The sequence below is a fragment of the Microcaecilia unicolor genome, chromosome 9 (genome assembly GCF_901765095.1).
Source record: "Microcaecilia unicolor chromosome 9, aMicUni1.1, whole genome shotgun sequence".
Classification (NCBI taxonomy): Eukaryota; Metazoa; Chordata; class Amphibia; order Gymnophiona; family Siphonopidae; genus Microcaecilia; species Microcaecilia unicolor.
In genome coordinates, this window is record NC_044039.1 from 32857685 (window position 1) to 32873974 (window position 16290).

Consider the following 16290-nt stretch of genomic DNA (forward strand, 5'->3'; position numbering starts at 1 on the left):
AAGCGTTATTCTGTGCATAAATTCTAAGTCGCATAGTTAAAAAGTGTGTGGAATGGGCAGATCATGGGGTTTCTAAAATCTACGCATGTTGTTATAGAATACACCCACTCCATGCCTAATTTAGGCATCAGGATTTATATCAGGTTTCAGTTGGCATAATTCACCGTGACTAAATTAAATCACATAGACTGGCACTCACAGTATTCTATATGCTGCATGGAAATTTAAGCCTATTCTGTAAAACGTAGGCGTAATTTAGAAACTACACCTAGGCACTTTTTCTTCCACGTGGAATTTTCAGACACCATATATAGAATCTAGCCCTTTGTGTGTAAATGCAAGGGGGCATTCAGAAGGGAGAAGCATGGGCGGGGCAGAAACGTGACCAACATTTACCTGCGTAACTTACAGAATACTGTAGGTTATATGCTTAAGTGCTACATTCAGGTGTGGTGATTTATATCTGCCATAGATCTAGCGTAGGGGGCATGCTTAAATGTAGGCACATTGATGCTGACATGCTAGTCCTATATAATAATTCTCACCTCCAATGTTCTGACTTTCCTGGGACCGTAGCTCATTCCGAGTTGGTCTGCTAGGCTCCGTAGATCAGGCTGACATCACCGTAGCCATTATGATGTCAACTTCAGAACCTGGGGGAAAAAAACATGCCTCACAGCTGAACCATGTCCAGAGGAGGGTCGCTGGACATGGGGAGCTGGAGGGGGGCAGGGGAGAGAGGAGGGTCACTGGACATGGGTGGTTGCAGGGGGGGCAGGGGGTTGCTGGACATGGGTGGCTGGAGGGGGGGCAGGGGAGAGAGGAGGGTCGCTGGACATGGGTGGCTGCAGTGGGTGCAGGGGAGAGGAGGGTCGCTGGACATGGGTGGCTGCAGGGGAGCCGAGGAAAACCTTGCTAGCGCCCGTTTCATTTGTGTCAGAAACGGGCCTTTTTAACTAGTATTCTATAATGGCATCTGGGCACTCAGATGTCATTATAGAATCAGAGTGTGGCATTAGGTGGTAGCCAATTATAGAACAGCTCCCACAGTGGGGAGAAAACCAAAGTTTTTTCTTTACTTCTAGACTGATTACAGTTAAGCAGCTGGATCCCATCCCTGGCACACTGGTAATCTGAAGAGCTTTTAGCAGGGATGAAAGATAAGCCTACTTCCACATGAGATTTTGTTTCTTGATTACACCTACTGGCTGTGAAATGGGATTATATTGAATTTCCTTTTATGTATTTAGTCATATTTTTCTAAATAGCACCCTTATAGTGCCGTACACAAATTCACGCAAGTACAATGAGCCACTTCCCCAGGAAGCCTATAATCCTTTCTTAGTTTTCATTTATGTATCTTAATAACAGTGCATTTCTTCTAGCAAATGCCTGGCTGCCTTTCAGGGGTGAGGTGATCACTGAGGGACCCACCCCACAATAGCCAAGCCCCCTGCAACTAGTCAAAGAATCTATGACAAGGCAGAATTAGTGTGTAGAGCCTGAGCGCTTCCATTAAAGCTTGGTGATCGTGGGTCAATTTTAGCAGATAATGGAAAAGGTGGTGGTACTCAGTACCCCCTAGTACCCCCTCAACAACAACAACTTAAGCAAAACTACAAACCAAGAAACCTTCCTAAGAACTGGAGTACAACAGGAGTTACCTTTTCACCCAAAGTTAATGTTAAAGAATATTATAATACCCAGATCAAGTAGCTACATCTGCATGGCAAAACACGAATTCATGTGTGATCATAGTCCTCGAATCACTTCCAAATCATGTCCTCAAATCAGGGGCGTAGCCAGACAGCAGATTTTGGGTGGGCCTAGGCAAGAAGTGGGTGGGCACCAAGTGTTCTCCCCCCAACACCAAAAAAATATCTCAGCTGGTGGAAAAATGTTTCTCTGCACCTTGGCAGCCTGCAGCAAGCATGCGCTGAAAACTATCGTGGAGAGCAGTGTTTTTGTTACCATCAGGGTAACAAAAAGTCTGGCCAAGCTAAATGTGTGCTACTGTTGGGTGGGCCTGAGCCCTAACTGGGTGGGCCGAGGCCCACCTGTGGCTACGCCACTGCTTCAAATCACTTCACAGGCACTCCAGATTGTAAGGCAACAGTGGCTTTAAGTCTACAAATGAAATATAGTATTTCACCAGCACTGAGAGGTCACTAGCAAAAAAGTTCTTCAACTTTTCTAAAATGGCCCTGAGAGCAAGAGCAAGCAATTATCAAGATATACAACAAGTGTCGATCTTGATCTGAGAGTTCATGATAGAACGTAGTTCTCTATATGTTGGCATTTGTCAAACTCTTCAAGTAAGGTTACAATTTTTGTAAAATTGTGCAGCTAGATTGATTTTTGGCATGTTACTCTCCTTTGCTGAGAAATCCGCACTGGCTGCCAGTTAGGGCTAGAATAGATGTTAAAGTTGATTGATTTATAAGATTTTGTATGGCTGCTGTCCACTGGATCATATATTTTTAGTGTCTTACCTAACATTTCATCAATCCTCTCGATCTAACTATTCATTGAATTTAAGTCTTCCAGTGGTTAATAAGATTCATTATAACTAGTTGATAGTTCTTTTAGTTTTTGTTCAGTTAAGTTGTGGAACACGATTCCAATTCAGCTTCGACATATGGAAGATTACTATCAGTTTAGATGAGCTTTGCAAACTTTCTTATTTGATAAATATTTAGATCTATGAAAATTCTAAACTGTGATTGAATTCTTATTCTAACTCGCTATGATTCCAGTTGGAAATTGGGAAGATATAAAAACTGGATATGGAATGGAATACTAACTTTACAACTAAGTTAAGCATTGATCTTAAGAATGGTCTCGATTATACCCCAGATCTGTAACCAAAAAGTATGCACCTAAGGACATTCATATAATAAATGGTTAAGAGTTCCAGTTCAGGCTTTACTTGACCAACACCTGTTAGAAATTTCATTACTGATTCTATGAAGTTTCCATGGTATCCAATACACATAAAACTTGATTCAGTAAATGGTACACAGATTTGGGCACTGAAAAAACAATGACTGCTGATGGCTGTTTTATAAACAGTACTCAAGTTTCAAGTTTATTTAGATTTACTCAGTGTGTTTTTTCTAGCAAAAAAGGTGCCAGTACTCAAATGCTAGGCCACCCTTCAGGAGTGGGGTGATCACTGAGGAACCCACCCCACAATAGCCAGGCCCCCTGCAACCAGTCACAGATTCTATGACAAGACAGAATTGGTGTGTAGAACCTGAGCTCTATCATTAAAACTTGGGTTCCACGGGTCAATTTTAGCAGACAATGGAAAAGGTGCCGGTACTCAGTACCCCCAAGTACCCCCTCAAAAAAACCCCTGGATTTACTAATCCGCTAGCTGGAAGTATGATGTAAGTGGCTTACATTATTTTCAAATATAAAAATAGGTCATAGTGTGTGTATTCTAACAAACAGACAGACTGAATTGTGCTTAATGCTGGGATCCATGCCCAGTTTTGGCAGTTATGGCAACTGAACCCTGGTGTAAATATCCGTGCCTAAACTCCCTTGAATTCTATAACAGTGCACATATTTTTAGTGAATGCCCCTGACTTGCCCAAGCCCTACCGATCCAACTTAAATGCCTGATCTCGGCAACACAACGAACTGAAGTTCGCTATGGACCCAACACAACTCTACCGCCGTATGATTCCCTAATGTGATTGTGCTACATGAACTTTATCTTATCCCTACTCACTATGTATTTGTTCACATCGGAGTCAGCAAACGCTTCTCCGGTACTATGTAAGCCACATTGAGCCTGCAAATAGGTGGGAAAATGTGGGATACAAATGTAACAAAATAAATAAATAAATGCCCCTCTCATGGCCATGCCCCTTTTCGGTTGCATGCAAAAAACTTTATGTGCATCTGTATAGAATACTGACTAGCAAGATGCGCATAAATTCAAATTGTGGGCAATTAGCACCAATAATTGATTATTAGCACCCAATTATTGTCACTAATTGGCTCGTTATTCAATTCAATTTTGCATGCAAAATGGGCACATGATAAAATTATATAAAAGATTAAAAAGAGTTCATATGATGCTTTGAAATAAATTGAAGTAATATGCTGATTAAATGATAACTCGGACCTATGAGGAGGCAGGCAAGTCAAGAGCGGAACTGCTCTTGTGAAACAAATCACTGCTGAGGTTTTGAATTGACCATATCATTAAGCCTGCTTGATCTTCAGATAAATGTTATACGTTTGTTTGGCACTGGGTTTCATTTTCGTTAATTTTTTGATTATCCCCGCCTTTTATTTCACACTGGTCAGTTAACAAAGATTCAGTAAGGTCTATGCATGTATCCAATTCCTGTTCCAAGATTCTGCTTAGATATATAGGATTAAATTCTACATAGGCCGCCTGAACAATTGGCACTGAAAAAAAATCTATAAACAGCACTTAAAGGTAGGCATGGTTTATAGAATATTGCTTAAACCTGGGAACTGCAACTAACTTTAGGTGCAGCCATTTACACCAACTGAAACATGGTGCAAATGCTCATGCCTAAATTAGGCATCAATCCAACCTTGTTCTAAAACTACACATGCAACTTAATGGAACGCCTCTGATCCGCCTATGACCCTTCCATTTCTGTGCCTCCTTTTTCCTTTTTGACTTGCATGTAAAATTTAATTAATTCCAATTAGTGCTAAGAATTGCTTGTTAAGAAGCCATTTATCAGCATTAATTGGCTCATTCAATTGCGTATGCAATTTGGGTGTGTGCCCAAATTTGAATGCACAAGTTTTAACATTTTTTTTTTAGAATTCGGGGGATAGTTCTTATTGTCAACATTTTTTAGAGGCTTGTAAAATCCAGAAGCCTGATGACCCAATTCTTGAAAATGACGACTGTCAGCTCAGGAGTAAATTCCAAATTTTGAAGATTCTGATGCACAATACATAAGGCACATATTAATTGAACCCATTGATACAACTGGGAATAGGGACAACCATAATTTGGGGATCGCTCAATGAATGATAACAATGTTCGCTCAGTTAAAAGTTCTTCCAAATCCCAAATGCCTTTGGACTGCCATGGTTTATTGGTACTTACAATACTGCTTGGACTGACCAGGCAGGACTAAGTGGTTTACATACTGAAATACAAATAAGAAAACAAGAAAAGGAACTCCATTGTTTGATAGGAAAGGATAGTCATAAAGGCCTATGAATCAATAATAGGCTATGTTTTACTCCAAAGGGAGAATCTGATTGTTTGGTTCCACAGCACAGGAAGAATCTTATTGTTTGATTAAGGGTGTGCAGACATGAATAATATTAATCCTATACTTAGAATTCAGGGCATTACCAGACAATCTATTTAGAAAAACTGGAGACAAGAGTATCTTCAAGTTGAAGCCAGTTAGGTGACTGCACATTAAGCTCTGTAGGCAGCCAAATCCCTTGGTGGAGTATAAATGCCTGGTGATAATGTAAAAGACTGGGAAATTCATACTTTAGGCACCTTAAGCTATTCTAGGACTTACATTATTCCATAAAATATTGATATTTGATATTCAGCAAAACACACTTCGAAAGTGCCAAACCCCTCCAAGAAAAGTTGCATTGGCTCCCAATCAAAGCACGGATCATCTTCAAAATCTGCACCTTAGTCCACAAAATCATGTACTGCGTAGTCCCAGGATACATGACAGACCTTATAGACTTACCGATAAGAAACAAAGTCAGATCATCAAGATCCTACCTAAACCTACACTACTCAAATTGCAAAGGACTGAAATACAAAACAACTTATGCAGCCGGCTTCTCTTACATAAGCGCACAACTATGGAATGGGCTCCCAAAAGTTGTGAAAACAATCCACGACCACTTGAACTTCAGGAAATCACTAAAAACCTACCTCTTCAAAAAGGCCTACCCCAACGACCCCACGTTACCCTCTTCACCTACCAACACAGCATGACTATGATCGCACAGGACAACACGCAATTTTCATCCATTCCGACCCTCCACTTATACCTCATACGATCACTATACAACTTTGTATTTGTTATCCACCGACTGGGCAAACGCCTTTGACGGTACTTTGTAAGCCACATTGAGCCTGCAAATAGGTGGGAAAATGTGGGGTACAAATGTAACAAATAAATAAAATAACTTTATCCAATAATTATCCGGATAATGGTTTGAATGCCACTATTAACCGGATGACTTCTCGACCTGCCCATGCACCGTCTAACATTATCCAAATACTGCCACTGAACATCCATCAATTGCAACGGCTAAGCCATTTATCCTGATAACAGCTGCTATTTTCCAGATAAATGGCTCTAAATATCAGGATCAATATTTCAAAACCATAATGAAAAGCATTAAGCCCAGAAGAAATTTAAAAACGGTCATCCATTAACATCTGAGTTGCCCTGTTCAGCGATGAGAAATACTTAGCAGATTCACTCCTGTTTTGTGTATGTTGTAGGTCACATTGAGAATTTCCAGGGTGCTTTTGATGGTACGATGGCTTTGGACAAACTGTCCCTAGCTTTTTACCCAGGAATGTTTGCATATTCAGGCTGGTAAGTAGCCTCTTAATATAAAGAAGCAAGTTCTTTCCCCCCATTGTACAGTATTCTTGGCTCTTGGAGATGAGTTTTGCCTTGTCTTATTTCTTTTCTGTAGGTTTCAGATTAATTACCTTCGAGAAGAGGTGGTCAACCCTGAGAGGTGAGTCCAAATTTTATCTTACAGGCCTGCTATTTGAAACTCATACATTAGTTAGAGATATGCTTTCGTCCGGCAACAATGATGAAATTTGTGGTTTTGCATCAGCCTGGTTTTTTGTTGTAATGCTCATCAAATGAAACAAAAACAAATTAACCTATCCCCCACAACAAAATTAAAAAATTGAAACTGTTTTGCCTATACTTCTTCTAAGGGGACCTTTTACTAAGCCATATTAAGTGCTAATATGGTGGGGGGGAGGGGGGAAGCCACCTGCAAGATTTATTTATTTATTTATCTATCTATCAAATTTATATCCTACTTATCCAATACATCTAAGCAGGTTACAGCTTACACTCATAAAAAGTAAAACATAACTCAAAAATAAAACAAACATATAATAAAAATAATATGTACAACACACAGCAACTCCTAAATTGGAGAAAGAAAGCAGAATTCTTTATATAACTAATTTCAATTTATTTATTTGTTACATTTGTATCCCACATTTTCCCACCTATTTGCAGGCTCAATGTGGCTTACATAGTACTGTAGAGGCGTTCGCCAATTCCGGTATGAACAGATACATAGTGATGTTGTGGTTGAATAAGGTTCATGTGTAACAGACACATTGGGGAACCGCAGAGAGGAAGAGTTATTTTATGTCCTTTACAGGCTGTGGTTTCGTAGTGTTGCAGGGTTCAGGCATTTAAGTTGGGTCGGTAGGGTATATCTTTTTGAACAGGTTAGCTTTTAGTGATTTCCAGAAGTTTAGGTGGTCATTCGTTGTTTTCACGGCTTTTGGTAGTGCGTTCCAGATGAAATGCCTCACAAAACGTAAGTTTTTAACTGTTTTTTAAAACATTAATAATAAGGTAATTTGGTGCATTTCCAGAGGAAGAGTGTTCCACATAGTTGGCCCAACTTTAAAAAGAATGCAGAAATGATCTTCCTCCAGACGGACCTGCGAAATAGAGGGAACATCCAAAAGACACTGACCACTGACCTTGCAAATTTAAATCTCTTGAAGGGAACAATGGCCAATGGGGCATTATTATGTAAAGTCTTAAAAACTATATATATATATATATATATATATATATATATATATAGTTGAAGAGTCCAGTATTACAGTAATATATATATATACTGCTAATCTTACTTCTAAGCAAAGCGGAGACCTCAATACACCCGGACGCTAATACGTTTTTTCACGTCTTTAACTGGGGTTGTGTGTAATCATTATTGGTCTCACTTCCTTGGAAAATGTTTTTGAAAAATGTTTTAATTCCTCTTTAATCTTATTCCTTACATGTTCAACCCTACCCATACATCCAGTAATCCGAGCTGCAGAAATTTTGGGCTACCTGTAAAGCATTACAGCATTTTGCAGTAGATTGGCTCTTAGTGCACACTGATTGCACCCTATTTATTCTGTGAAATATTTTTGGGAGAGGGTGTGGCATGCTTGGGGAATGAATGTGGAAGCACTAACCAGTTAGCATGTTCACATTAATGTGCGCTAACTTGTTAACGTGGGAGCACTTAATGCCTCCTTTAAGTTTTTTGCAAATCCCATGTGCTAATGGAAAAATTAGTGTGGGACCTGCAAAAAGGAAAAAGCCTTTTCCATAGTGTCCCTCTAGGCCATCACAGATGGGCAGTGGTGATCCTAGGTCGGCTGCCACCCGGGGCGGGTCGCCGCTGTGCACCCCCCCCCCCCCCCGGGTGCAGCGGCATCTGTCCCCCCAGGGTGCAGCAAGACACATACCCCTGGCGCAATGACACCCCCCTCCACGGCGCATCAAGTCCCCCACGGCGCAATGACACCCCCCTCCCTGGTGCATCAAGCCCCCCCCCCCCCCCGGTGCATTCTTGGCTGCTGGAGGGTGCAGAGAACAGGCGCGTGCCTGTCGGCTCCACTGGCTCCCTCTGCCCTGGAACAGGAAGTAACCTGTTCCAGGGCAGAGGGAGCAGGGAACCAGCGGAGCCGACAGGCGCTCGGCTGCTCTCTGCACCCTCCAGCAGTGTGCACCCGGGGCGGACCGCCCCCACCGCCCTGCCCTTGGTACGCCACTGCAGATGGGTTATGTGCGCTCCTACCAGCAAATGGAGACTGAGAATAGGCATATAAGTGAACTGCAGAAACCAGAGCAGACCTGAAGTTCAGGAAAATCTTTATTAACATAAACCCGACGTAGTCATGTTTCGCCAAATAGGCTGCATCTGAGGTTTACAAAACACTACTGGATTAAACATACATACAAAAATACAAATCATAAATGTATTTAAAATACAATAAAAATACATGCACACAAACTTGCAGAAAAATTTAAAAAACATGCAATAATAAATTATAGGCATATTCAAATTCTAAACAACATAATGTCATGAAAAACTAAGAAGTTTTTTTCAAAAAGACAAGCATAAAATATAAGTGCCAGACCAGTGAACAAAGAGGATAAAACATGCCGAGTATACAGACTGCAGCTCAGTTATAAAATATCTAACCAATAACAACAATGTGAGTGCTTGTAACAAAACATAATGTGGATAGTGTGAATTGGGAACTGCGTTAAAAGTCACAGTGGATATGTGTAACTGATTACAGACCAAAAGGGGTTAAAACTGTGGGTTCCTTTTACTAAGTAGTGGTAAGCCCAATACGGGCTTTTTTTCAGCCCCTCAAAGCAAAGTGCACCCTAGAAACATCATTTATTCCTCACTACAAATGCTTCCAACCTCACATGCAAGACCCCTGATGCAGACAAGGTGCTGAAGCTTGGTCTGTGTCAGGTCTTTATCTAGAACTGGTGATTACTCTTTCTTCAGCCAACTCCACTTTGCTTTTTGTGTGACTGATCTGTTGCATGAAGATCCCTATGTTTTCTGCTTAATCAAAATTATGTTAACAAAATCGTTGGCTACCAGAGCCTAGAGGAGCTCCTTTATACACAGAACCTGTTAGAACTGAACTGGACTCTGAGACTGTACATCACCTAGGAGTAGGGTTACCATATGGCTCCAGAAAAAGGAGGACGGATTGAGCCAGCCGGGTTTTACTTCCATTGCTTTCAATGGAAAGCAATTGCTTTCAATGGAAGTAATTGCTTTCAATGGAAGTAATTGCCCATTGCTTTCAATGGAAAGCAATGGAAGTAAAACCCGGCTGGCTCAATCCGTTCTCCTTTTTCTGGAGCCATATGGTAACCCTACCTAGGAGTGGGTAAGGGAGTAAATTGGGCTACTCTCTTACATATAGAATAGACAGTCAAGAGAGAACCCATCCATGCTCTACGCATTTTCTCTTTGACAATATACAAATAATAAATAAAAATGTATGTACAGAACCATGGTAGTAAGATTTATAAGCAAAAGGACTGCAATATATATTGTTATGAGTATACTTGGAAATTGACATATTGTTCTCTGAGAGGAAATTACTGAATTGTGTCATATCTGCCTAATACTCACCTCTCAACATAACACGAACAAATTCACCACCATTAACACACCAAAACTGAATCTCCCAATCTCGGACACCCTAAAAATTCTTGGAGTTACCATTGATCGACACCTAACACTTGAGAACCATGCGAAAAACACAACCAAGAAGATGTTCCACTCAATGTGGAAATTAAAAGACCCAAGGACCGTCTTCCGCAACCTGGTACAATCAATGGTCCTCAATCATCTAGACTACTGCAACGCACTGTACGCTGGCTGCAAAGAGCAAATAATCAAGAAACTTCAAACAGCCCAGAACACTGCAGCTAGACTCATGTTCGGAAAAACAAAATATGAAAGTGCTAAACCCCTACGAGAAAAGCTACACTGGCTCCCACTTAAAGAACGCATCATGTTCAAAATCTGCTCCCTAGTTCACAAAATCATTCACGGAGATGCCCCAGCCTACATGTCAGACCTGATAGACTTACCACCCAGGAATGCTAAAAAATCATCCCGCACATTCCTCAATCTTCACTTCCCCAACTGTAAAGGTCTAAAATACAAACTAACGCATGCATCAACCTTTTCATACCTGAGCACACAATTCTGGAACGCGCTGCTGTGCAACTTAAAAACAATTTATGAACCAGCTAACTTCTGCAAACTACTGAAGACACATCTCTTTAACAAGGTATACCATAATGATCAACAAATGTGAACTCCTCCACATACATCCAGAAATGTCTTATAATATCTGCTTGTTATACTACTATCATGTTTTACCATTATAATGTTACCCAAGATTCTTCTGTAATACTAAATGTCTATTTTCTTATATATTTCCACCATTCATGATGTATTGTAAGCCACATTGAGCCTGCAAAGAGGTGGGAAAATGTGGGATACAAATGCAATAAATAAATAAATTCCATTGTGGTGTGTGTATGGGGGAGGGGTCAATGGACGCTCTCTCCATAGGGAATACAGATTTTTTTTCCCTATGGAAATTAGGGCTTTGATTATTGTGCAGTCTGTCCATGGAGAAAAGTATCTGTGTTATTCTACGATGTGCATACTTTTATCCGACAACAGAGACATTCCCAGGGGTGGGACGACACACTTGATCATAACAGGAGCAGTCTTTGCCGGTACGTTTTCTGGAGACCATAATAAAAGCAAAAGCCTGGGTGAATTTTTTTGCTTTGATTTATGTAATTCCTGAGAGTGAGAGTACCATGTATGAAAAAGCAGAGGAGTAGCCTAATGATTACTGCAGTGGCCTGAGAACTAGGGGAACTTGGTTTGATGCCCACTGCAGCTTCATGTGAACCTGCACAAGTCACTTAACCCTCCATTGCCCCAAGTATTAAAAATAAAGTCTTAGATTGTGAGCCCACTAGGAATAGAAAGTACCAGTATATAATATGTATACCACTCAGTGGCGTAGCGAGGGCAGCTGCCACCCGGGGTGGTTCGCAGCTGCTCACCCCCACCCCCGGGTGCAGCATCAATCCCCCCCTCCTCGGCGCATCACCCAAGCCCCCCGAGTGCATTCTTGCCTATGCCGTGTGCACGCCGCTGGGGGGTATATCGGTTCCACTGGTTCCCTGCTCCCTCTGCCCCAGAACAGGAAGTAACCTGTTCTGGGGCAGAGGGAGCAGGGAACCAGCGGAGACAACACCCCCCCAGCGGCGTGCACCCGGGGAGGACCGCCCCCACCGCCCTGCCCTTGCTACGCCACTGAAACCACTTTGATTGTACCCCAGAAAGGCGGTATATCAAATTTTATTTCAAGAACTTGATGTACTGCAAGTGATCCCTGAGGCAGCTATGTGGTTTACAGTTTCTATTACAAGTACTAAGCACTGTCCCTAATAGGCTGTAAGTTATATATTGTACCTGGGGCAATACAGGGCTAAGTGACTTGCCCAGGGTGACACGGAGCTGCAGTGGGAGCTGAACCTGGTTCCCCAGGTCCGCAACCCACTGCACTAACCATTATGCCGCTCCTTCACCTTTCCCTTTTCTAAAAGCCCATATGGACTTTTTGGTTTGGTTTATGTAAATCCTGAGCAAGAGAGTGTCTGTGGAGTCTGCACCACCCTGGGCACTTACGAAAAAAGAGACATTTGTACAGAAAGATCGATCAGTGTTGTTGCTTGCTTTATTTAGGAATATCCCAGTGGCTGTAATTGTATCTATGCTGACCGTCATCTTTGGGTACCTTCTTACCAACATTTCATACTACACTGTTCTGACACCTGAGAGTGTTTTGGCCTCCGAAGCTGTGGCTGTGGTGAGTGGTAAATAATATTTATTTTCATGAATTAGACACAACACAGCTGTTGACATTAGGTTGATTAAAATGGAAAATGAAACTGAGATTTAGAGCGCAATTGGCATTAGAGATTCATGGTACCCATGGTATCATTGTGTTTAGAAGCTCCAAAATAGGTGTGGAATCAAAAATGAAACGAGTAAGCTTGATAAGATTTACATTTGTCTCATGATTTCTTGACCTGTACATTATTGCTGTTAATTCATGTTTAATGCATGTTCTGATTTACACAAGTGATATTGCTATTTGGCATGAGATATGCACAGTAGTTTCTGTCCATTGCATGGTATAGATTATTTGGTTTTTTTTTTTTTACCTGTGAGGTCATAGGAACCAACTCTGTGGGTGCTATGGGTGATGGAACATCCCCAATATTGAGAAAATTCCTTGTATGTGTCCAGGGAGGGGTTATTTCCACTGGGCTTAGCACCCCCAATAATTTTGAAAAGTTGGCTCCTATGAGTGAGGTTATGGGGATTTTGAAATATTTGCCACTGATTTAAATCTATTCATGATCTCTGTACAGCAGGGATTTTGAGACAGTTAGGTGATGCTATAATATTTCCTCTTACCTCTTTAGTGAATCTTTTCCTTGCTTCTGGGCAATTGCCTCCAATTTTGCAAACAGCTACCATGAGGCCTTTATTGAAAAAAGTTTCTTTAGATCTAGCAATAGACCTATTTCAAAAATTATCGTAAAAGTTGTTTTAAATCGGCTGGTTGATTTTGCAGATAAGAGAAAGTGTTTAGATGATTTTCAGTTCAGTTTTCGGAAGTCTCATAATACTAAGACCCTTTTGTCTACCATGGATGAGCTAAGGTGAGGGATAGACAAGAGTTTGAGGTATCATTCTGTTGCTTTGGATGTTACTGCTGCCATTGATAAAGTCAATCACTTTTGGTAAAGTGTCTTTTTAATTTGGGGGTTAAGGGTTCTGTTTTGGATTAGTTTACTTTTTATTTTGAATCGCGTTTTATGACCATGACAGATAATCGACATTGTTCCACTGCCTACAGATACCCCTCAAGGATGTGCTCGTTGTGCCATCCCCTAGAAGAACTTCGGGTTTTCCGAGAATGCTGAAATTAGGTTTTTCATCACTGAAGTGCATTCACTTCAAAACCATTATCGAGAATTCCTTTTCCTTTGCAAGGACGAGACTATGGAATATGTTACCAGCAGTTCTAATGCACATACCCTCCTACTTCTCCTTCAGGAAGGCTTTGAAGACTTATCTGTTTGACAAATAGTTTGTCAACAGTTTCAGACCACCCGTGTAACTGATTTCTTCTTCCTATTATCATTCCTTGAGATGTCACTTCGCTCTGTACAAAGAGCTTCACGTTTCTTATCACGAATCCTTTATGGAAAATGCGCGGTATATAACACTCCAATAGGATAGAATTATTTAATCATCATATGTCTCCTCTGTGCTGTGTGTGGAGGACCTTGAATGTGTCTTATAGGCCATATGCTGATGACATCAATTTTATTTTTCTTTTGATAGTACTTTTGACCATGCTTTGGAAAGGTTGATTGTTTAGGAAAAATCTGAGTTTGTTCCCCTACCCAGTGTGTGTTCCTTTTCCCCCCCTTTCCTATCAAGACTATTGTAGGTCTCCCCCTCTTACCGATCTGTGCTGTCTGTCTTTACTTATTCTTCTTTGCCTTTCGCTACTACTGTTTAGTCTGTTAACTGCCTAGCTGGCATTGCTGATAGACGGGATAGCATGTTCTGAAGAAACTTTAATAAACTTGAAGATCAAAGCAGTCTGGAAGGAGCATAGGGAACCAAATATAGAAAAAGAAATAAAGGTAGTCCCACATGGAGGATTTTATGCACAAAGATGAGAATCTTGAAGATGATACTAACCGGTAACCAGTGCTCCTCTGTAAGAAGAGGAGTGGCGTGATCAGAATTTTTTAGCTTCAGTAATAAGTTTTAAGTCTAGTATTAGGTAAAGTGCAGCATTCTGAATTGTGGTTTCCAAAAAAATATTCTTAGGTTTACTGCGCCTCTAAACTAGTCTTGGTAACATGTACAGTCTAATGTTTATACTCCTCTCTTCCCTTTTTTGTCCCTTTTATTAGGGTATAGACTGCCTTTTACAAGTTGCTCAGCTCACAGAGGTAGTACTCTGGGGTTAGAACAAACTCTATGTAAGGACTCAGCCAACCAGAAAGTAGTATAGTGCTGTCTGGCATTTATCCATTTCCCTAGGGTTAACACTTTTCCTGTATAAAACATTATTGGGCTGATATACATAGTAACATAGTAGATGACGGCAGAAAAAGACCTGCATGGTCCATCCAGTCTGCCCAACAAGATAAACTCATATGTGTATACCTTACCTTGATTTGTACCTGCCTTTTTCAGGGCACAGACCATACAAGTCTGCCCAGCAGTATTTCCCGCCTCCCAACCACCAGTCCCGCCTCCCATCACCGGCTCTGGCACAGACCGTATAAGTCTGCCCTCCACTATCCTTGCCTCCCAACCACCAACCTCTCTTCCTCCCACGCATGTTTGAATTCCGTTACCGTTTTCATCTCCACCACCTCCCGCGGGAGGGCATTCCAAGCATCCACCACCCTCTCCGTGAAAAAATACTTCCTGACATCTTTTTGAGTCTGCCCCCCTTCAATCTTATTTCATGTCTTCTCGTTCTACTGCCTTCCCATCTCCGGAAAAGATTTTTTTGCGGATTAATACCTTTCAAGTATTTGAACGTCTGTATCATATCACCCCTGTTCCTCCTTTCCTCCAGGGTATACATGTTCAGGTCAGCAAGGCTTTGCTCATACGTCTTGGAACGCAAATCCCATACCATTCTCGTAGCTTTTCTTTGCACCGCTTCCATTTTTTTAACATCCTTCGCAAGGTATGGCCTCCAAAACTGAACACAATACTCCAGGTGGGGCCTCACCAACGACTTGTACAGGGGCATCAACACTTCCTTTCTTCTGCTGATCACACACACCTCTCTCTATACAGCCTAGCAACCTTCTCGCTATGGCCACCGCCTTGTCACACTGTTTCGTCACCTTCAGATCCTCGGATACTATCACCCAAGATCCCTCTCCCCCTCAGTACCTATCAGACTCTCCCCACCTAACACATGTCTCTCGTGGGTTTCTACTCCCTAAATGCATCACTTTGCATTTCTTCGCATTGAATTTTAATTGCCAAACCTTTGGACCATTCTTCTAGCTTCCTCAGATCCCTTTTCATGCTTTCCACTCCCTCCCGGGTGTCCACTCTGTTGCAAATCTTAGTATCATCCGCAAATAGGCAAACTTTACCTTCTAACCCTTCGGCAATGTCACTCACAAATATATTGAACAGAATCGGCCCCAGCACCGATCCCTGAGGCACTCCACTACTCACCTTTCCCTCCTCCGAGCGAACTCCATTTACCACCACCCTCTGTCGTCTGTCCGTCAACCAGTTTCTAATCCAGTTCACCACTTCGGGACCTATCTTCAGCCCATCTAGTTTATTTAAGAGCCTCCTGTGGGGAACCGTGTCAAAAGCTTTGCTAAAATCTAAGTAGATTACATCTATAGCACGTCGATGATTCAATTCTCCAGTTACCCAATCAAAGAATTCAATGAGATTAGTTTGGCACAATTTCCCTCTGGTAAAACCATGTTGTCTCGGATCTTGCAACTTATTGGCTTCTAGGAAATTCACTATCCTTTCCTTCAGCATGGCTTCCATTACTTTTCCAATAACCGAAGTGAGGCTTACCGGCCTGTAGTT

The 16290-nt window shown here is 41.5% G+C and overlaps 1 protein-coding gene across 3 annotated transcripts in view; it reads left to right on the forward strand.

Moving 5' to 3' along the window:
- LOC115477726 (cystine/glutamate transporter-like) overlaps positions 1-16290 on the forward strand; it is a 100657-nt gene that overhangs the window by 54671 nt on the left and 29696 nt on the right. For all 3 annotated transcript variants that reach the window (XM_030214781.1, XM_030214780.1, XM_030214782.1), the window contains 3 exons: positions 6497-6593; positions 6697-6741; positions 12361-12484. In XM_030214781.1, the coding sequence (XP_030070641.1) occupies positions 6497-6593; positions 6697-6741; positions 12361-12484 (266 nt within the window). The remainder of the gene's footprint in view (positions 1-6496; positions 6594-6696; positions 6742-12360; positions 12485-16290) is intronic.